The sequence below is a fragment of the Alosa sapidissima genome, chromosome 16 (genome assembly GCF_018492685.1).
Source record: "Alosa sapidissima isolate fAloSap1 chromosome 16, fAloSap1.pri, whole genome shotgun sequence".
Classification (NCBI taxonomy): domain Eukaryota; kingdom Metazoa; phylum Chordata; class Actinopteri; order Clupeiformes; family Clupeidae; genus Alosa; species Alosa sapidissima.
This window is the reverse complement of record NC_055972.1, coordinates 12682577-12705045: the sequence shown is the minus strand read 5'-3', so window position 1 is coordinate 12705045 and position 22469 is coordinate 12682577. Positions and strand designations below refer to the sequence as shown.

At 39.5% G+C, this 22469-nt stretch overlaps 1 protein-coding gene and 1 long non-coding RNA gene across 6 annotated transcripts; one reads left to right on the top strand and one right to left on the bottom strand.

Annotated features, from left to right (window-relative positions):
- Positions 1-1054: 1054 nt before the first annotated feature.
- Positions 1055-8298, bottom strand: LOC121685235. The gene is made up of 3 exons (XR_006023300.1): positions 8185-8298; positions 2507-2511; positions 1055-1065 (listed from the first exon to the last, which is right to left on the bottom strand). It is a non-coding gene; the product is annotated as an uncharacterized LOC121685235 (long non-coding RNA).
- On the top strand, positions 1518-22356 carry blnk (B cell linker). 5 transcript variants are annotated; one of them, XM_042065643.1, is made up of 25 exons: positions 1518-1638; positions 1934-1996; positions 7812-7858; positions 9966-10031; positions 12791-12847; positions 13376-13422; positions 13851-13891; positions 14112-14229; positions 15689-15795; positions 16462-16525; positions 16647-16703; positions 16841-16866; positions 17097-17116; positions 17620-17676; positions 18439-18475; positions 18779-18836; positions 19113-19170; positions 19265-19289; positions 19401-19437; positions 19830-19902; positions 19998-20014; positions 20207-20238; positions 20750-20833; positions 21101-21256; positions 21944-22356. In XM_042065643.1, exons 1-25 carry the CDS (start codon positions 1564-1566, stop codon positions 22058-22060), a joined length of 1539 nt encoding a protein of 512 aa, XP_041921577.1. In that variant the 5' UTR covers positions 1518-1563; the 3' UTR covers positions 22061-22356. The 5 variants fall into 5 exon arrangements, with proteins under 5 accessions (XP_041921577.1, XP_041921576.1, XP_041921578.1 ...); XM_042065642.1 differs by having other exon boundaries at positions 20204-20238; XM_042065644.1 differs by lacking the exon at positions 12791-12847 and having other exon boundaries at positions 20204-20238.
- Positions 22357-22469: the final 113 nt, after the last annotated feature.

Sequence of the window (22469 nt, the reverse complement as noted above, 5' to 3'; positions counted from 1 at the left end):
CTTTCCACAATTCAGCAACGCAGAAAATTAGGGAGAATTTAATTTTCAACCATCTCTTTTTAATTTGCATCAATAGCACTCAGAGTATGATTCTTTTCATGTTTGTCTTGTTAACCCCGTTTGTCCCATGAATACATTTAGTGTCTTCAAAGTGAAACATCTCTCCTGAACGACTACTGTGAGAATATATGAGAAATATCTCTTCTATAACACTTGTAAGTGATAAATAGACTCAAGCTAATACATGGCCTAGAAAGTTGTTATCCTTCTTTTATGGGTTGTTTTTATTGCACTTCAATATACAGTCTTAATAAGCTTGCTACACGCAAGATAGATCACCGGCCGGAAAATAGGCCTACGTTGGATATGTGGCTCAAAGCATACTTCATGCCAGTCACGTACAGAAACAGAGCTATCTTGCTCCGCTCTAGAATCTTTGGTGGTGACAATAGAAAGTTTGTTTAGATCTAGTCTATTGAAACTGCCATCATGGAAACGAAACATCACTCTTTAGTACTCTATTGTTGAATGTTCACGTCTGTCACAGCATGGCATTACATTAAAGGAAGTTCCTCTTTGGGACATATCAGAACTTTTGCATGTGTGCGGTTCATTTCAGGTCTAAAAACACCATCTGCCTATCTGAAGCTGGTCCCCACCGGCTGGTAGTGGTATGGTACTCAAGCACATTGCTCATATTGTATGTCAAATAATTCATTACACTTTTGAAGCTACCTGCAATAGGAATACTCTGGTGGGTGCAATGTCATGCATGTACATGCTGCAGGAAATGTTAACTATGTTTCTATCTATCTGTTTTTAAATGTTGTGTCACTTCATGTGTTGTGGGTGATGGAGTCTTGAGAAAAGAAACTGAATGTTTTTTCCTCAGTCTGCATGCATTACTTTTTTACCTGATACTTGAGTGACAGAGACATCAGATTTCCGGTTTGCTGCATAGGTGTACTATATCTGTTCAGAAAGTGTACCAAAATATATATTGGTTAGAGGCCTTAAAGTCTCAGATGTGTATTACGATGTGTTATAAGGGATGTGCTTACCTCACTTGCTCAATGTGTACAGTTCATAGATAGGAACCAAAACATTTTTTTCTAATCCATACAAATTTAAAAGGCTACAAATCACAATATGTTTATCTAGGCTACTTTTTAAATGATTACCACCTGTGCTATGATATGATATCTGTGTGTAGGTGTGTGTGTTTGTGTATATGAGTGTGTGTATGTGTGTGTGAATAGGTGAGTATGTGTACATCTGCGTGTTTGTATGTGTTGTATGTGCACTTTTCGGCTTTTTTTGCACTTCTAGTTAGACGCTAACTGCATTGTGTGTGTGTGTGTGTGTGTGTGTGTGTGTGTGTGTGTGTGTGTGTGTGTGTGCATGTGTGTGTGTACGTGCGTGCGTGCTCGTGCGTATATACTTACACGATGTGTCCACACAGGGGAAGTGCTATTAAATAATGAGAAGAGCGAGACAGCACTTCCTCTTGGCGACAGCCTGCCTTCTGTCCATCACAGTGAGCCGTGGGGCCAGTGGAGAGCCATGGCCCTGAGCCTTCCGAGCAGGGAGCAGTGTGAGAACTGGGACCCGACCGAGGTGGCCAGCTTCCTGAGCCAGGTTAGTGGACAAAGACTCGCCTCTGGCAGTCCTCACTGGTTCATGTTTATTAATGTTTACATGGTATTAAGGGGTCATCTGGGCAGTGATACAAACAGCACCTAAGTAAGATGTTAGCGTGCTTTCATCAATAGGAGTTGTGTTAGTCTGTGTCAGTGTGCTGGCATAGACAGCTTTGGTGTTTGATTCCACAGTATGTGTCACGCTCTCCCATATGCACTGTAACTGTGATTTTATCAGTCAGTCTTACTGTTAAGGCAGCAGTGTGGTTACATGTGTGTTCTGCTGCCTACAGAATGGGATGTGGGAATGTGCCTCTACTGTGAGCAGAATGAACATGGATGGAAGCTGGTTTCTGGTATGTACCCTTTTAATGCCAAGCTTCCTGGGTGATTTCAACAGGCAGATCAACAGCTGATTTAAAACCAATTCATCATGTACTTGATGTTTTGGCTATTATAACCATAAACAAGGGGGGAATTCTGTCAGATATTTTGTTGATTTTTACGATCAAAACCAGCTCATGGGGATTTCACTTCCTTAGATCTACTCTGAGACAGGTTTGTCTAACCAACAAATGCAGTCCTGGCATGTCTGGTTTCAACAAACCTTTGCCTCTATCTTCCAACAAATATTTTGTTTACAGATGTTTAACAGTGATCACAGTATAAGGAAACTAATCCCAAGTGAGAGTTGATTCTGAAAGGGAACTTCTCACAGATGTGTAACAAGAGAAGTAAGGATGAGATGACGTACAGTGAGGGAAGTTGCACCATTCACCATTCACCATTACCATAGTTTTGTGCTGCACTCAAGCATTCTTTTGATTCAGTTAAGAGTATTTATGCTCTCCATTCATCTGCCATACGTGCTCTAGCAAGCACAGTTGTCAGCTTGGGTCTTTCAACATGTTCATTGGTTAATCCAGTGGCTGTTATCATGGTTTCATGGGGTTGAGGCCATGGTGATGCAGAGGTTTGCATTGTTGCTTTCAGTCTGCTCATGTTCAGTTCCTGAACACTGCCAATCTTCTTTTTGAAGTCATTTAGGAAAGAAAAACATAAAACTAAATACTCCTTGTTACTCCCAATAACCTTTACCTTTCATTAGGGAAAATGTGGTCCGATAATTATTATTTTGTTTCACTATTAAAATAACTGTTTTTTGCATTACTTTTTTATTATTACCTGAAACTTGAGTGATAATACATCAGATTTCCTGTTGGTTTGCTGCAGGTCTAATATATCTGTTCAGAAAGTGTACCAAAACAGTTTTAGGTTAGAGGCCCTAAGGTCTCAGATGTGTATTACAATGTGTCATAAGGGATGTGCTTATCTCACTTGCTCAGTGTGCACAGTGCAGATAGGAACCAAAACACGTTAAAACATATTTGTTTTTTGTTTGTTTTTGTTTTTTTTCTAATCCATACAAATTTAAAAGGCTAGAGATCATAATATGTGTATCTAGGCTACCTTTTAATGATTACCACATGTGCTATGATATGATATCTGTGTGTATAGGTGTGTGTGTCTGTGTGTAAGTGAATAGGTGAATGTGCACATCAGCGTGTTTGTATGTGTTCACATTGAACCTTTCTGCTTTTTTTGCAGATAAATACTATTTTGTTTCACTGGAGAGCTAATTAGTTTTCACAGGTGAAATTATTGTCTGAATGGTGTGATTTGGTGATAATATCAATATCTAAATCACACAAGTCTATTGTCTCATCAGCCTGCTTGGCTAGGTTTCAACAAGTTGTTACTATGCGATTATACTGTGCGATTATCCGTTCGCACGGCTTCTCATACCACTGCTATGCAGACGACACACAGCTCTATCTGTCCTTTCCACCTGACGACCCCCTGGTTTCAGCACGGATCTCGGATTGCCTTTCAGACATAGCTACATGGATGAAGGCACACCACCTCCAGCTGAACCTCTCAAAGACTGAACTGCTGGTCATCCCAGCTAAACCTACCATACACCACGACATCAACATCAAATTTGACTCCCTGTCTGTTTCACCGACCAGGACTGCAAGAAATCTAGGAGTTGTTCTTGACAACCAACTAAACTTCTCAGATCATGTTGCCTCAGTCGCCCGGTCATGCCGTTTTGCACTCTACAACATACGGAAAATCAGGACTTACTTGACTCAAGATGCTACCCAACTTCTGGTTCAGGCAATAGTCATCTCACGACTCGACTACTGCAATGCCCTCCTGACAGGTCTCCCAGCCTGCACAGTGAAACCACTTCAGATGATCCAGAACGCGGCGGCGCGCCTGGTCTACAACCAACCCAAAAGGGCACATGTTACCCCGCTGCTCATCCAGCTACACTGGCTACCTATGGCGGCCCGCATCAAATTCAAGTCTCTAACGCTTGCCTACAAAGTAGTCTCCGGCTCTGCTCCCACCTACTTGAATGCCCTCATACAGACTTACACTACCTCCAGACCGCTGCGCTCCACTGACGAACGACGTCTAGCTCTACCACCGGTACGCTCAAGCCAATCCAAACTTTTCTCATCTGTTGTTCCTCGTTGGTGGAACACACTGCCAGTTCCTACAAGGGCAGGGACATCCTTTTCCACTTTCAAAAAAATCCTGAAGACCCAGCTCTTTAGAGAACATCTACTCTCATAGCAACACTTACAACAAGTCTTACTGATCCTAGCACTCACCAGCCGTTTTAAACTGACAAGTAACTGTTAAAAACAGCACTCACCGACGCACTTATTCTTACTGTACTCTAATGTTTTTTTTAAACTGTCCTAAAATTGTGAGAATTGTTCTAAAACTTACTGTTTACCATGTTGTTAGTCGCTTTGGTTAAAAAGCGTCAGCCAAATGTAATGTAATGTTACTACACAATGCATCTTCCTCATTTCAAACATTTGATTGAAAACCATACCTATTTCAATACTAGTGAAGGGCTGTTAGCTAGTGCTGTGCTTCGAATGGATCCAAATTTTATGTGCACTTTCGAGGGATATTTTTATTGATGACTTCTGCATTTAATTTAATTTATTATTTCATATGGGGCTTTTTGGAGGGGAATAAGTCTTACAGAGACTGACCCGAGGTCAATTGATTAAACTGATGAATATTTTAAACATGGGCTTTGATGGTCCACCAAGTTGCTCTGATCTAAAATATGCACAGGCCTATTGACAGCATCAGTCAGGTAATGGACCCCTAGCTTCAGATTTTTCTTGTCAAATTTGATTTTTTTTTTTTTTGGCTCCATACACATGGAATTCCAAGTAGCTTCTGCAAATGTCAAAACATCACAGAATTGAGTGTGTTAGTGAATAACTCACGAACTGTGGCAAATCACCCAGAGGGGCTAGGCAGTGCCTGAATTGCCATATGGAGTACTGAGGGCCTGAATATTGGTAGCAACATGTGCACAATGACTGTGAAGATGTGTGTGTGTGTATGTGTATGTGTGTGTGAGTGTGTGTATGTGTGTGTTTGTGTGTGTGTGTGTGTGTGTGTGTTTGTGTGTGTATGTGTGTGTGTGTTTGTGTGTGTGTGTGTGTGTGTGTGTGTGTGTGTGTTTGTATGTGTATGTGTGTGTGTGTTTGTGTGTGTGTGTGTGTGTGTGTGTGTGTGTGCTCATCTCACCCCACAAAAGTCATCTTGTGTGGGAGACGAGGCCAGCATATTTATTTGTGGTTTGATGCATTAAACCATCTGGCCTCTAGTGGGTAGCACTGGCATAAAGAACATGTGGACAATAATATACGCAGGGTGACAAAGCATCGGGATTTAGACATTGCCTGAACATGGACATTCAAGGTTTAATCAGTTACAGTATATGGCGTCAGTACTGGTGAGCTGAGGAGAGCTAACTGAAGGTGCAGTGTCTGTGGGCGGACTATCGAAGTAAAGTGTGACCCCAACATCTCACATGTTTTTTGGTTTGTTTGTTTGTTTTTTGATTTGTTTGGTTGTTTGTTTGTTTGTTTTTTGGTTCGCTTGTTTGTTTTGAGGGGCCAGGAGTAAAGGTGATGCTTTGGCTGCAGGGACGAGGATCATATTTTATTTTGTGCATGGTTTTTTCTTTCTTCTTCGTTTCCTAAAATGGCAACTGCTGATCGCTTGGCTTGATTGAACTGCAGTCCCACGATCCACACAAACAACAAACAAAGAATGAGAGAGATGGTAAAGACAAAAAGTGCCTTTTTAAACTATCACGGAGCCTGGGGTGTCTATGACAGATAGATGGATTGAGACAGAGAGAGAGGGTAGGGTAAAGAGCAAAAGGGTGAGAGAGACTTTTCATTATGCAGGAATGGTTGTCTGGCTGTGGACTGCCCGTCTCCCTGACCATTGGTAAGCCCAGCTATAAATAATTCAGTCTAGACAGAATGGAAGGCTTTATATTTTATTCAGTGTCAAAAGGCTAAGCAGATGTTTTCATTTTTAACCTGCTTCTTTTCTTGAGGTGTGTGTGTGTGTGTGTGTGAGAGAGAGTGAGTGTATGTGTGTGTGTGAGAGAGAGAGAGAGAGAGAGAGAGAGAGAGAGAGAGAAAGAGAGAAAGAAAGAGAGTTGAACATTACCGCTGTAAAGTAAACAGACCATTTCCCTCATCTGTCTCATTCCTGGAAAACACCAACTGAGCCAATAGACCATTCGACTCCTGCCGAATACGTTTTTGCTACTCTAGAATAGCCCATCAGTGAAATAGCTCTGATATCCACCAGCCTACTGAGAACTATTTGTCACAGCTTTAACTTTCAGCATGATGAAAGTCATTGTAACCACTCATTTGGAGAAAGAAAGGGAACTCTGTAAGTAAAGAACAAGAGAAAGGCAGAGAGACAGGACCTTTGGTGGCTTCGCTTAATAAATTATACATTTAGAGAATGCATAATTGATTGGGATTTGCAGCATATTTTATGCTAATCATCTCACAGTAATCCCTTGTTCCAGAAATGAGGCTGACTCACTCTTTCCATCAAAGAAACCATAAAATGATTTTATTAACATTCATGAAGAGGTGACTGATATGAAGCAATATAGAATCCATCATTTTAGTTATGCCCGCGGTTATGTAAGGTGCTTGAACAGGATATGCGGCTGTAATATAACAAAGTGATAAGTTTAACATACCCCACATTTACCCCATGTTAAATGTGGCAAGAGGAGGTTACCCATTAGGAGGATGTAAAACTTAAGTGTTGGCATACCACTGCTTGGAAGGTGGAGCCATCTTGTGGTGAAATCATTTAATTGTTACTTGTGGAGAGAATCACTGGATCACTGATAATAATAGCATTGACTGCTGCTCAGGTCATGTCAATTTAAATGGGGTCCAATTTCACATTTGAAAAATGATTTCAGGAAAATCATATGTTCTTACAAGGGGAAATTGTTGTTGGAATCACAATTCACATGCACAAATGATTTCAAAATGTGCAACATCCAGCATTGTCTTTAAAAAGGGCAAATGACGATGAAAATGAATGACAAGGAAAATTTCTTGTCTCTTTTTTTTTGTGACAGCTAAATCAGCAGCTTATTGAGATATCACCTGTTGCCTATTTCTTACTGAAATATTACTTCAATTGGACAAGAGGGGGAATATTTCTCAGCTGCAGAATTCCAAATTTAAGTTCACTGTAACCTCTCAAAATACAGTTTTTCTTCTTACCTCGTCTTATTTCTCTTAAGGGACCCTTAGGAGAAATTAGACGAGATAAGGAGAGAAACTGTATTTTGAGATTGCTTTGAGACTGAAACCGAGATTGCATTTCAAATGTTGCTTTCCTATGAGAAATCATATAAATAGAGTTTCTCTCAGACTGCCATATAACCTATTTTGATTCACTGACAGGTTGTGAAAATGTCTATGAACAGATAAGATGTTGCAACTTCCTCTTAAGCAAAATTAAGTAGGCCTAGGATGTAATGTGAGAAAATTAATGTGAAAATTAAGAGAAGCAGTTGGTGGGAGCCAGGCTAGTGGGTTCATGCCAGATTTCATTTTAAGGCAAAATAATATATATATAAGGTATAATGTGCTGTAGTTAACCTTTTACTCAGAAGACAGATGGGACATCCGCTTCAGGTACTTTTGCTCTCTTTTATGTTGTATCTGTGTTTTACTTTTGGAAATAAACAGTTATTGATGTTTTAAGCTTTTCTTTCTGTTTTCACAGAATATCACAGACATTGATCTCAGCAGATTTAGTCCTATACACAGACCGTAAGTCACTCATTCCCCCACATGTCGTGACTCTCTGATGTGATTATCTTCATGACATATCATAAAGGTCTGACTCAATCAAAGTACAAATATACAATTAGGTCTGACCAATGTATCTGACCACACAGTGACTCAGGTTATCTTGGGCCCCTTATACTTCCCTTTGAGCTAAAGCAAACAATTGTGCAGTTACACCAAACAACACCCATAACAAGATTATGTAAATTGACATTGTTGCATTGGCCATGCACATTTATGAATGAATTCTAGAGCAAGTGGAAGAGTAACAAGATTAGATATGTTAAGCAATGCAACCACAGCAATACAATTTAGTTTAAAGGTGCCATATGTAATATCCGGCAAAAAATCAATTCATACTCCACATTCCATGAAAGATGGGGGCAGTATACCTCCAGAAAGTGAGTTGGTCTACACTAGAGTAACAACCGAGACACGTGTATTGCAGTTTGGCTGGCGGTTATGTTGCCCGCATACCGCCTCCCATGGCCGAAACTGGTATTATGACACCTGTCGGGCTGTGGCTAGTAATTTAGCATGCTAATTCAGGTTGATATCTCTGCAGCACTATACCTTGTCATTTTTTTAATGACATCATCGCCATTATTTCTTCTCATTCTTTTGATGCGTGTAGCTCATTTTTTGGATATTTTTACCTCAATTCTTACACATGGCACCTTTAAAAAAAAAAAAAGTAAAAAAAGGTTTAAAGCTGAAGTAACAACTGGGTTCCACCTTGGACATGAGTCAAATATCAAGCTATGTAAAAAAGTGTGAAAGGAGGAAATGATAGAATGAATGAAAGAGCAAGAGAAATGCACTACATCTTCAAATAGCAGGATGAGGATGCAATACGGTATAATACTTCAGTCCATCACGCTGTTTTGATGAAAATGTTTAGGGATGTCATTATTGTTCATTGTCACTTATATGATAGTGCTGGTAGAGGCCTACACCAAATTAGATTTGTATAATGAATAAAGGCACACCCTTTACTAAATGCTGCTATAATTAAACAACCACACCAGAGGGGAGAGGAAAGTAACGGTCCTTCCACATGTTCATGTGTTTAAAAGGTCGGCCTAGTCATAGGTCCTCATGTGGCAGTGGCACAATGTGGCCCATTAACAAACCCATGATCTAGTGACACATAGCCCAATACTGAAGCTATGGAGGAAAACTCATCAAGGCTGTCTTACAACCCACTCAGACAACAACCAATTTTCTGTGAAGAAAATACGAATCTATACCGATTAGTTTAGCAGATTTTCTGACTTTCAATAAACTACAGCAGGCTACATTGCTATGCACATTTAGACTATTGACCTTGGTGTTAACATCTCGTTTAACTAGCATAATAACTATCAACTATTAGGAATACATAAGCATCACTTCTTTTCCTTACTTATTGTCAAACATTGTTACGTGCGTAATAATGGCTTGTGTCCTATTCAGTAAGCTGTGGGAGTATTGCCAGTTTTTTCTCAAGCCACCACAATTATGTTGACAATACAGCCGACTTCTGCGCAGTTTTTATTTATTTATTTTTAATCGGAGGCTAGCCTATAGTTTGCTGAAAGAAAGAATGAAAGAAAAACGGAACAAAAACGGTTTCGCTCTCTTACCATGTTGTTGGTGCACATAGCCGACTGTGACAATTCAAAGCAGTTTTTTTTTTCTATCAGTGACATATTCTGTCGATGACCAATCGCGTAAGCGCCGACTGTCTATTCCGTAATACTGGCGCATGAGCTATGACAGCACGATATGTTCAGACAATCAGTGGAGGACAGACGTTCACTCATGAGACCCACATTTTTGACAGAGAATGGATAAACTGAACAAGATAGCAGCTCCCGCCAATGAAAAGCTACGGTAGGAGTTTGTGAAACGTCTTTAAAAACTTGGACTCCCTGTTTGATTTAGTGTAAACTTTTTCCTAACTTTATCTATTTATCTATCTATCCTATGGTATGTTTGTTTGTGTGTGTGTGTGTGTGTGTGTGTGTGTGTGTGCGCGCGCGCACGCATTAGAATAAAATGTTTGAATGAAATGGACTGATTGAAATTGTGTTTGAATGATTTTCAGGCAACTACAGAAGATGGTTCAGGACATCAAAAAGAATGATGACAGCATCCTCAACAGACTGAAAAGGCAAGCTCTACCAGTCCCATGTCATGTCAAAAACTATCACCTTATCAGAAATTTGTTTCATTTGTTTATTATTACTAAGTCAGTTGTTTTCCGGGACAGATTTCCATGAGCCTTGTCAGCAACCAATGTTGGAGACTTTCTTTAAGGTTTCATGGTTTGCAAGAGAGCTCCTTTTGCCATGCAGGGCTGGAGGTTTTTTTTTTCTGTTTTGATGGTAGTGAAGTCTATTGTTAATTGTAGACTGTTTCACAGAAAGAGACACACTAACCCGCTCTGGAGGGATCAAGCTTTCAACTGTTTTGGGTCTTATTCCTCTTTTTCAGAATGGAAAGACAGAATGTAGAATACCACACAGACACCGCTATACAATGGGTGGACTAGTTGTCTCTGAAAATAGACAGAGCAGGAGGGAAACATCTGCAGACCTACGGTCTCACTTCCACTTCTGCCTCCGACAGGAGCGATGAGACCTGTACTTACTGTTGGACTGGCCTCGCCATGTCATTATGCCTGCATGAGATCTCGCATTGCGTTTGACAATTTGTGCACAGAAAGGACATAACAGGTTCTTTCATTGTGTTATCTTAGTCACACCTTTACAAAGTTATACAGTGAGGATGAGAAATGACTCCTGATGAGAAGTAATACGATGTTGGTAGTGAGGAACCAAAATACAATCAAGTAGAATTGATAAGAAAAAAACCTGAAACAGGGCCGATAAGAAAAAACTTTTTTTTGAAAAAGAAGGGAATCCAAGGCACTTTTCGTATCCAAAAATGTATAAAAAGCCTTTATTTTACATGACTATGTCACATTTAAAAACATAAACTGGGCAGCAACCCACACATAGCGGCACAGATAGTATTGTATTGTACGCGTGGGTTGCTGCCCAGTTTTTTTTTTTATTTGGTTCTGTCCATCAATTCCTAAACACAATAACCTCTTTGTAATAGCAAATAAAGACAGGTAAAGAAGTTTGTCACCTATTTTGAGATTCTTCAAAACAATAAGACCTACTAGTTATTTTGAGTCGCTGCTCTAGATATATTTGTATGTATTATTAAGGCCTTAGTGTTTTAATGCGTCTGTGGATCAATACTTGTAGATATGTATTCACTTTTTGTATGTTCAGTTGAGGCTTACAACATAGACTAACCTACTCTTGGAATAAAGAATAACAACAACATATTTATATTTTATCTAAACATTTTATTTTCAAAATTGATCAAATTTGAACAATACCCAACCCTAGTTATGAAACTGTTGCTATTCTCAATTCAATATCTCAATTCAGCAAGATTATGCAATACCAGCAATGCCAAGCAACATTTTGGAAGACTTTTGAGTCTACACTGGTCAATTTCATACTGGCCAGTGTGGACTCAAGTCTGTCTGTCTAACCGACACAGAGCAGCTGATGGATGTGTTATTAAAATTGTTATCATCAATAAAAGACAGGAACACATGAGACAGTCCTGAAGAGTTAGGAGAGGACAGGCAGAGGGGCCTGTGGCCTACTGGTTAGCGCTTCGGACTAGCGCTGGAGGGTTGCCGGTTCGAACCACGACCAGTAGGAAGCGGCTGAAGTGCCCTTGAGCAAGACACCTAACCCCTCACTGCTCCCCGAGCGCCGCTGTTGTAGCAGGCAGCTCACTGCATCAGGATTAGTGTGTGCTTCACCTCACTGTGTGCTGAGTGTGTTTCATTAATTCACGGATTGGGATAAATGCAGAGACCAAATTTCCCTCACAGGATCCAAAGAGTATATATACTTACAGTATACTTATACTTGCCAGGACCGATAAGAATGCTGGGAAAGAAGACGAGAGTGGAAGGGTGAGCCAAATAACAGGTCCTGATGAATGCTCTACAAATATAGGCAAGGAATTAATGAGTTAGGCCTATTTAGGTGTGTTGAAATGTTTTCATTGCGTGCTATGCGCACACAATTTCCCCTATAAGAAATTTTACTCCAAGCTCAAATAAAACACACACACACTAAATTAGTAGTATTACTCATTAAAATAATCACTTGTTACAAACTGGAAAATGGTATGCTAAATGGTTAAAAAGAGAAAAAGGAAGTGAGGAGGTGAGATGATCAAGCAATATTCAAACCAAAACAATTGCATCCTAGACTAAACTATGAAAAAAAGAAATCCAAGGCACTCTTCAAAATGATTTAAAAAGCCTTTATTTTACTGGCTATTTCATAATAGAACATTTAAAAGACATAAGGAGAAGCAACCCGCAGACAGCCTTCTTCAGGGTGTGCTTCCCAAACAAACAATTTCCCCTTTTGTGTGCAAATTGCACAACCAAGTTTTCGAATATTTGCTACTTTGACCACAATATCTGGACTTATTCTATACCAATTTATGTTCATATGATTATGGTTGTAATTTGTTCAGCTCTCAATGGCATAAGATACAATGGCAAAATTGTATTATTAGACATTGTTGTTTAAAAGAAAACATATAAACATATCACCCTATGTGTTCATGAATTTGTACAGATAATAAAATGGCAGGAAATTATTTCACCTACCATGCACATTTGTTTCCCCCCAATGTTGACTCATGGCTCCGACCTTGTTTTGACCCCTGGTTTCTGTTGTCCATAACTGCCTACAATATGTTACTATTTGCCTACTATTTCACAGACATCATAATGTTTCTATGGGCCTACTCTTCTTTAACAATCATGTTGGAGCAAGAGATTTGAATGATAAGTCTGGTTGTTCCCCCACAAAACTACAGGTTTCAGAATGAGCAAGCAGCTCTCATTCGCAAAACTGGAAGAAGTACATTGGACCGGTATGAGCAGAGTGTTTTTTTTTTTGTTTTTGTTTTTTTGGACCAAAGTTTTGTTGTGCTTGTTTTACTCTTCATCAGCTAGTGTGTTGTACAGTGCCGCCACACTAATAAAGTTTCAGTAGTGCTTTTTTCAGACTAACCAGACGTTGTGTATGTCACTAATTATATCTCTCCCGAGTACATGCATTCATGCTGGCTAACATTGTTGTGTAACAAGAGTAGATGCTTCATGTTTGCTTCACTACAGTGTAACTCATGTCAAGGCCTGTTTTTAGAGATGCACTAACCTCAACAGAGGACGCGAAGTACTTGCCTGTCTTGTGTATGTATGAGCATGAGCTTGAATAACCACAAACCTGTTATACATGTTTTGTGCACAAGTTGTTGTGTCTCAAGATATCTGTCTCAAGATTTTATCCCATAATGTTGTAACAGGCGTTTTTGCTATTTATTCATTGTGCCTGATATGATAATGGGTCAGTTCTTTGTTTTGTTCATGAAATCAAAGTGTGGATGTCTTTGTTGCAGGATGAAAAACAAGGCACCTCCTCGATTACCTGACCGAGACTACAGAGGTATGACAAAAGCGATGTTTAATGTAATGCAGGCAGTTACAGCAGAGATTGACACAGGTTTATAAGGGAAGGGTTCCTGACCAAGGATGATATTATGGAGGTCTGATGAAGTGTTATTGTTTAATAATTATATTGATAGGGAGTGTGTGACACTTCTCTACCTGCCTCTCTGAGTGATTTACCAGTAGCTAGCATCTCGCCAGTTAGTCCTTGGTGTGCGTTACACCTACCTTGAATATTATGGAGGTAGACCATCTTGGGACTCCCTCGCTTTCCTATAATTTTCCTGTTTCCTTTTGCTTATTACAGGATAAAGGTGAAAGATGTGTGTCTCAAAGACAGGTTGTGCTGTGACAGTCATAACAAAGAGATCGTTTTCAAAATGATGGTCTGACACTGACCAATTGCTCTTTGTTGTCTTTGTACAGAGGACAATGGAGACGGGAAGATCAGTTCCGGATCAGACTTTGTAAGTGCACATGGCTTTTTAAGTTGTGAAACAGCATCTTACAGTGTGGTACTCTCCAATACTCTAATGTCTCAGGAGCTCAATTTCACCCTGTGAAATGATTAGTTTGCAATACATTGGAAACATACGGAACCTTCTAGATATTTAAGGCAGAAAAACACTCTACTTTAAAATGAAGCCATCTAATAGTGAAATAATAAATGCTGATTTAACATTCTAGGACAGTGACACATATGAGGACCCACAGGCTGAGAATGATGACAGCTACGAGCCACCACCATGTGAGAGAGTTTTCAACCCCACCTCCTCCATGTCTGTACACAGAGAGGAGTACGCAGGTATGTTAAGTCCTGCACGTGCACCACATTTGATTAAGATTAAGACTAAACACTGACTTTAGACAAAGTTCTATATATATATACTAAATAGATATAGACTAAGCCATAGTCCTTGTGTGTCCTCAATGGGCCCTATCTTTACGGTCTGAAACACATGGTCTGAAGTGTATGGTTTAAGCACATTTAGGGCATGTCTAGTCTAGTATCTTGACAGCGTGAAATGTTTGCTAGATGCTAGGTGCATTGTTGAAATGGGTTGTTATGTTTCTTAATTAGTCATGGCTGTGTTTTGGGCGTAACATCCATTAAACCAATGAGAGTGACATCTGTCATTCCCATTAAGAGTAAGGAGAGCAACATTAAACAGTTTGTTGGTATTTTGACGACGAGTGAGCGCGTCTCTGCAGAAGGAATCTGTTTGCATGCGAGACCGTGTATGCAACACCAGGATTACTAAAATGTGTGTTTGACTAGCAGAGTATGGCTTACATGCATCTACACCTGCCTATTATTTGAACTCAGAGGCACTGCGGTGAAGTTAGTTTCAGGTTGGATATTCAACAGATATTCAGTATATTCATTGTGGCTGGTTTCACCCAGTCGAATATCCAACCTGAAATGAACTGCACTGCGGTCTCATAGGCAACGACAAAACAAGGTCTTACACTTTTTACACTTTTTACTTTTTACTATTTACTTTCACTATTGACTGACAAGGGGATACAATCGAAAGCATAACCTGAAAAAAAGTAACACTTACCCCAATAATATTCGAATGACTGAATAAAAATCCTGAGCACATCCACGCAGACCAGTCATGTTGCCTGAGACTCGTTGCTGTCTCACCAATTGTTACATTTCGCCTTTTACACACGCCTTTCACTTTAGACCAGGTTTTTCTTGGTCAGTGGCATTATCATTTTTAGTGACCTTAAAATAGCCATTTTTGCACTATGCACCTGACCACACCTATTTTTTTCATTGACACACCCGTGGGTGCACTGTTCATTTGACAACTTTTGAACTCGAGCATTTGGCAGTAAAATCATTACTTCGGTGGAAGTGGAAGATAAGAAGAAGATTTGCGTCACGCTTGGCACCATGACGCACCGGATGTAAGATGGGGCCCAATGACTTAAATGTCATGAAAAATGGAAACTGTTGTCTAATGTGACATTCTACACATTCATTTCCACTTATTTACATACATAATCTGAGAACACCTCCCACGGTGATGCCTGGTGCTCTCTGCATGATGGGAACATTTTGAACCCATGCTGCTTTGGTACAAAATATAGTGTTTGGTCCTTGAGGGATTTGCAACTCACGTACATGTGGCCCTTATAAGTCAAACCAGGTGAAGCATGAAGACCACCATCTTGTCTGTGTGAAAAGGTTCTTGCAACTTTAGTCATTCTTCTACTTCCTGTTTCTTTTTCCTTCCACTTCTCTTTTCCAGACAGGTGTTCCAGGCGGCCGAGCCCAGCTCCTCGCATTGCTCAGCGACAGTCGCGACCCCGACCCCCTATTCCACCCACCAGGACCCAGTCAGAAGAGGAGGATGAGGTAAGCCCGGAGGATTGTTTTTAGTTCTCATTAGCTAAATCAGCTATCGGTTGCTGTAGTTTGCCAGCGTGTGAAGATTTTCACATTATAATTGTGTTGACAAGTATCAGGAGCCACTTCCCAAAACCTGACTGTCTCATTCTGATTGAATGTGCCGTTCCTATAATATTTGTTTGTACATAAAATATTCATGTTGATTCAAATGGTTTTAGGGAATCAATAGTAGTGTGTTAAACTGTGCTATATTTTGCTCCCAAGTGCATGTTTTGCAAAGCTGTATTAGCTATTTGGCATACAGTGAACATCTTCACTCAGTGGATTTCAAATTGTGATGGTAGGTAGCTGGTATTCATAGACATACAGAAAACAGTACCTCGTAATTTCTCAAGTTTGATACATTAAGTTCATATAATACATTTCTAAGTAGCCACTTACAACAATTATGTATCAACTTGGATTTAAATGATCTATATGCCTTTTTACCAAGTATATTGACCATAATGATCCTTCTCTCAAAAGATCTAAGCATTTAATCTGATATGACTTTTCATCATAATAGTGAACTAATATTGTCATTAAGTAGTTAGTTAATATATTCTATTATCGTTAGCAGAATTTGAACCCATATTATGTTGTTTTATAATTCACAATCTCACTTCTCTGCAGGATTATGTTGAGCCAGAAGCAGCCACTGATGATGACTACATTGAGCCGTCAGGAAATTCTCTGCGTAAGTCAGGCGACAAAACAAACATCAGAGGCCATACATTTGGAATTTAAGCATGCTATAGAATAATCTCCTAATCGTTTTTTAACACTGTGGTTGTGTTGTGTTGACGTTGGTTGTATAGACCCTCCTGTGAACAGAGTTATGAAGCCAATGAGGCCCCATTGTGTAGCACCACCAGGTACATTTACAGATGGGTCCAAATGCATACTGTGTGTGGGATGCAGATCTGTGTCTTTTGTCTTGCATACTGTATATCCAACTGGAATGTTTCAGTTGTCAGAGTGGTAATACACAGACATAATGTTTTATTCATAGATGTATATGAGGTTCCGGACACAAATGTAAGTACTATAATTTATTATTTTTTATATGTCTTTCTGTTACCAACTTCTCTAAAATGACATAACAGTTTCAGTAATCTTGAACAGTTAGGAGCAAAAAGTACACTTAAATGGACATTTTTTCAAACATTATTCAGTCACTGTAACTGTCTTAGTTATTGTAATGTCTTACTTTCCAAATATTCCAAATATAAGTTTATTACAACTGAATTGTGTCCATCTCTCAACAGGATGGCGTCTCAATGTCAAGGTTAGTTTCACCATATCTCATTTGCAACCCTGTTTCCAAAAACATTGAGGCACATATGTTGCTGGCCTCATATTCAAAATGAGCTTTTTTTCCATAAAATAGCAATTTTCAACCTTTTGTTCTTTTTGGAAATAAATATGAGTGTGCAGGTCATCACATTCTCTTTTCATTTACATTGAGCACAGTGTCACAACAATTTGAAAATGGGGTTGTATTTACACATTGTTTCGTTTAAAAAAGGCATACATGCCATACCATGAATTCATTGATTCATTCACTCATTCCTTTACCATAAAAAAAACGAATCAGTTTTTGTCTCATAGAAACTACTGGCCTATGACTGTACTGTCAATGTGTTCTCATCGTGACACAGTTATGGTCAGTCCTCATGACCCATCAGCCACCCACCGTGTCAACTTCTGCTTTTCCCACCCACGTCAGCATTTTACAATAAAACCCCCCCCGTGAATATTTCATCACTCACCGTGGGTTTTCTTCCACAGGTCCAGATCTCAACTTCAGCCTCCCTCACAGAGGAGACCCCCCAGACCCAGCCCACGGTACTGCACTCCTTCAGTCTTAAAGCAACACCAATGATTATTTTGTACCTTAAAATAATGTTTCCAAAATCGTTTCAGTGGTTTATCAACTCGATGCAGGGTGATCGGCACTTTTGAATTCACTTTGCGACCCTCTATCGGCTATAACTGCACAATGCAAGTTTGCCAGATCGGGTAGCGGATCTGTAGTTTGATGGAATGAGACATAAGAAACTAGAAATTTTATTTGCTTCTGCTGTTTCAATACATTATACTTTCATAAAATCATGCAACATACTGTACTCTACCTTGTCTGTGGACATTGTTATTTCCAAAGCCGGTGCTGGATAAACAAATAGCATGCGTACAACAGAGGAAAAGTGCTTTGGTGGTGGGCCAAGAACAAACCTGACCCATATGTTCAAGAGAAACTCCGGTCTAACAACAACCTAGGTCTATGTTTGGATGATAATGAGTGTAACTTTTGGGACCAAAACGACACAGTTGAGTAACACCGGAATATTGCAACTGAATAAGATATAGCATAGTCTTTGGCAGCTTTGCTATGTCAAAGTAAATCACTCTTTTAAGCCATGAAATAGGCTCCAAAAGTCATTACACGTCTATGCCTTGATGGAGAGGGCTGAACTGTTGCATTGAACAGTCAAAATGAATCAGTATTTTCATGTTGTGCACCAGAGCATGTTTTCCTGTGAGATTGAAGATTTTAAACAGACAGTGCAAGCCAACATTCTGATGTTTCTGTGGCTTTTGTCATCCCAGACTGCATAAGCGGAAGCCAGCACCTCCGCCCAAGCCAGTAAGTATATCCTCTGACACACTCATGCTTCCATTGGTATGATTAAAATGATGATAAACAGCTGTAATTCCTTTGGGTGCATATGGTCTCTCTCTCTCTCTGGTGTGTGTGTGTGTGTGTGTGTGTGTGTGTGTGCTCTTGATGTGTGTGTTCTAGATTTGACCAAAAAGCTACAAAATAAATGACATTTCTGTATCTACATTATGCACCTCAGTCCTTTGTGTTTTAACTGAAGAGAAAGAATTACAGTCATTCTTTGTGTGCTTAGGCATCTTTAGTACCCTGTTTCCTGTTTCCCAACAGGAACCTGTTGATGCTGATGATGATGATGAAGAATATGAGATCTGCGATGGAGTTGAAAGTCTGAATTTCTCTTTATTCATTAATAGCTATGCAGTATCTAAATTTTTTTCTATTCAGTATCTAACAGTTTTTATTTGAATGCCACTGAATGTCATTTTATTTTGTTATACACAGAGTGGTCTGTTCTTTATATTTTCAAAATTCTGTACATTTTACAATCATTATAAGGAGTTGGAAACCTAGTCATTTATTTATCAGCTTTCATCTCATGCATGATATAACAAGATAAACCCTTCACCTCTCATCACAGCATCTGTCTCACATGTTATTTTAGAAATGAGTGTAAAGACAGAAAAACTTGCTCCTACACCTCCCATGCCTCTTCCAAAAACGTATGTATTAACAATGAAGTAGAAAGTAGACACCACCATGGCAGAGTCTCTTTCTTTCAGTTTCAGAGTGCTAACTTTATATTTATTTTTCCAGGAGGAAAAATCTACTGGCAAAACCGGTATGCATTTTTATGCATATTTTTTTGTCTGTTTTTATTATTGATTTATGTAGTATGAGTAGTATTTTTTGTTGTGGATTCCTGTATTATGTTCCTTTTTTAATGTTCCAGAAACCACCAAGCATTCCAGGCACCAGAGACCATGAAGGTATCAGCTAATATTTATTACTGCTATTATAAGTGCAGTATAGTTGCCAATTCCACCTTCAAACATTTGGTAGGAATTAACCAAAACATTTGCCTTTATTTAAGACAGATCATTAACTTAAATACACGTATATTCTATTCTGAAGTTTTTAGTGGAAACATGCTAAGAACCAACTACATGAACACTATATTTGTTTTTTGACTGTTTAGATTTCCCTGATTTGCCAACAAAATTAATTCACCATCCACAAGCAAATCTACACTCAAACGCCCAAGTGCTACAGAACTGAAACTGAAATACATACCTAAAACATCCTCACACTCTTCACTCATGTATTTACCCTATTATATGATGCAATAATCCAAGGTCTTTTTTTGACGTCTCTGTTCTAGCCTCACTCCATGGACGGCCAAGTCCACCAGAACCCCAGGCACGGTCTCCACGCAGGGATTTCCACCTGGCCAGGTAAGGCCAGCATCAAGACACAGAAGTATTGCATCTCTGTGGAGCCTTGTTTCCTCTTTCATATCTAAAGTCCCCTATTCTACTTTCTCCCACAGGTTTTCTGTACCTCAGGGTGAGAAAGAAACTTTCACTATTTCTCTACCTAACACTATATCAGGAAAAAAAATCACATAACGTTATCCAGAGTGTTGCTTTTATTATGCTATCAGTATGGTCACAGAGATAAATAATTTTATTTTGTGATGTAGCCTACTGTACATTTTTGTGAACTTTTAAAAATACTTTTCTTTAAAACACCCAGCAGCAACAGAGAATGAAAGTAGAGAATCAGAGGAGGTAAGATCACTAATCCTCACCTTTAACAGTGATTACAGACACATTTACAGACAATTACACAATTACAGACAAATTACAGTCAGTAATGAGTAGTTTTATGATGCAATTGGCTTTGTTAAACGAAAGGCATCCCTCCTTTATCAGGCCATTTTCATTTGATAGTTGTATATACTTGGAACTGATGATCACAACTTTGACGTTGGCATGATGCTATTTTTAAATTGAAAGTTGGCACCATTGTTGCCATTGTATTTACAGCTAGAGCTGACATTGAGTTTGACCTAGGCCTACTGAGGAAACAGCTATAACTCCCCTGCCATGCTATAGCTTCTAAACATACCTGTCAGGTCAGCAGTTGGCTTCTCAGAATAGACACAGATACGTGGTGGACAGAAGTCTTAAAACAAACACTTCATGTATTGCTTTGTTTGATAATAAAACCAGTCAATTCAAAGAAGAAAAAAAAAACACTTCTGTTATTTCAAATAACCACACAACTTCTGCTTTTCAGAAAGCCGGTGTTCTCAAGAAACCCTGGTATACTAGCACGTGTGACCGTAAGATGGCTGAAAAAGCGTTGTTGCGTGCAAACAGGGCAAGTCTGACCTGTATAATTCAATGAATACATATCTATTTTGTCAGGAAACTTTTGGACATATTTTAACGACACTAGGATTCTTCACATAACTCCTTATTACCATAATTACATCCTTTGAGCATGGTGATGAATGCTAACCAAAATGATTTAGCTTAACCAGTAATTATATTGGGAAATAGTTTGGATGGCACATATTCAATTAGCATGCACAAGATGTGGTTGAAATTTGTTCAGAATGGCTGTCTGACAGTTTTATCATTTCAGGACGGAGCATACCTGGTGAGAAAGAGCTCGGGGCATGACACACAACAGCCTTTCACCCTGGTGGTGTTCTACAACGGTCACGTCTACAACATCCCCATCCGCTTCCTCCCCTCCTCACAGCAGTATGCCCTGGGCAGGGAGAAGATGGGAGAGGAGGTAGGGTGGACACCAGCAGTCTTGTTCTTTTCTTTGCATTATTTTAACTTAAAAAGATATAATGTCATGCATAACTCTTCTTTAAAGGTGCCATGTGTAATGCCCGGCAAAAAATCAATTCATACTCCACATTCCATAAAAGATGGGGGCAGTATACCTCCAGAAAGTGAGTTGGTCTACCCTAGAGTAACAACCGAGACACGTGTATTGCAGTTTGGCTGGCGGTTATGTTGCCCGCATACCGCCTCCCATGGCCGAAACTGGTATTATGACACCTGTCGGGCTGTGGCTAGTAATTTAGCATGCTAATTCAGGTTATTATCTCTGCAGCACTATACCTTGTCATTTTTTTAATTACATCATCGCCCTTATTTTTTTCTCATTCTTTTGATGCGTGTAGCTCATTTTTTGGATATTTTTACCTCAATTCTTACACATGGCACCTTTAAGTAAATTATATACATTAGCCTGTTTATAAATAACTCGTTTTTCCTCCCTGTTATCACTGACTCCCACACTGTGGGAGTGCTGTGATTAAAAGCTCAGTGCCACGGTGTCTATCTGGCCCTTAAGCCTGAATTGGCACCGTCTTAAGGTGTGATTAGTAATAAGAAGTGACTAGGGTACCAATAGTGCTGCACACGCAATATCACTTCATCAGTCCTCCCATTTCTGTTTCCCCTGAAGCATTTCAGCTCCGTCTCGCACATCATTGAGAACCATCAGCGCAACCCTCTGGTTTTGATTGACAGCCAGAGCAACACCAAAGACTCCACCAAGCTGCTGCATCCCATCCAGGTCTGAGAGTCCTGATGTGGGGCTTCAGCAGAGGCCGGAAGCAATATGGCTCTGGACGTCTGGTCTTAACTCCGAAAAGGCCAATGTACAGATGAACTGTGTCTGAAACTGACCAAAACTTTACTCAGTGTATACGCAGACCATGACTTGACTCGGAAGTATGGATATACAGTATGTAGGGATGTTTTAATGTACCGTGGATGTAGTAATACCAGGGATGACATGTTTAAACAGAGCACATGTACATTCCGTTGGACTGTTAACATTGCTATTATGTTCTATAAATTCAATTGGAGTTTTCACCCTGGGCTCTCTAATTTATAACGTTTTCATTTATATACTCAAACACCATTACTGTCAGCATTTTTTTTGTAAGTTCAGGATCCATAAACACTACATAAATAACAACTGAAGA

What these genes read in the sequence shown, in the direction of transcription:
- blnk (XM_042065642.1), top strand. Translation starts at nt 1,564, where the DNA reads ATGGCCCTGAGCCTTCCGAGCAGGGAGCAGTGTGAGAACTGGGACCCG. An exon ending in TGGATGGAAGCTGGTTTCTG is followed by an intron (nt 1,997 to 7,811) that starts GTATGTACCCTT and finishes CTGTTTTCACAG; the next exon opens with AATATCACAGACATTGATCT. An exon ending in CCCCCCAGACCCAGCCCACG is followed by an intron (nt 17,677 to 18,438) that starts GTACTGCACTCC and finishes TTGTCATCCCAG; the next exon opens with ACTGCATAAGCGGAAGCCAG.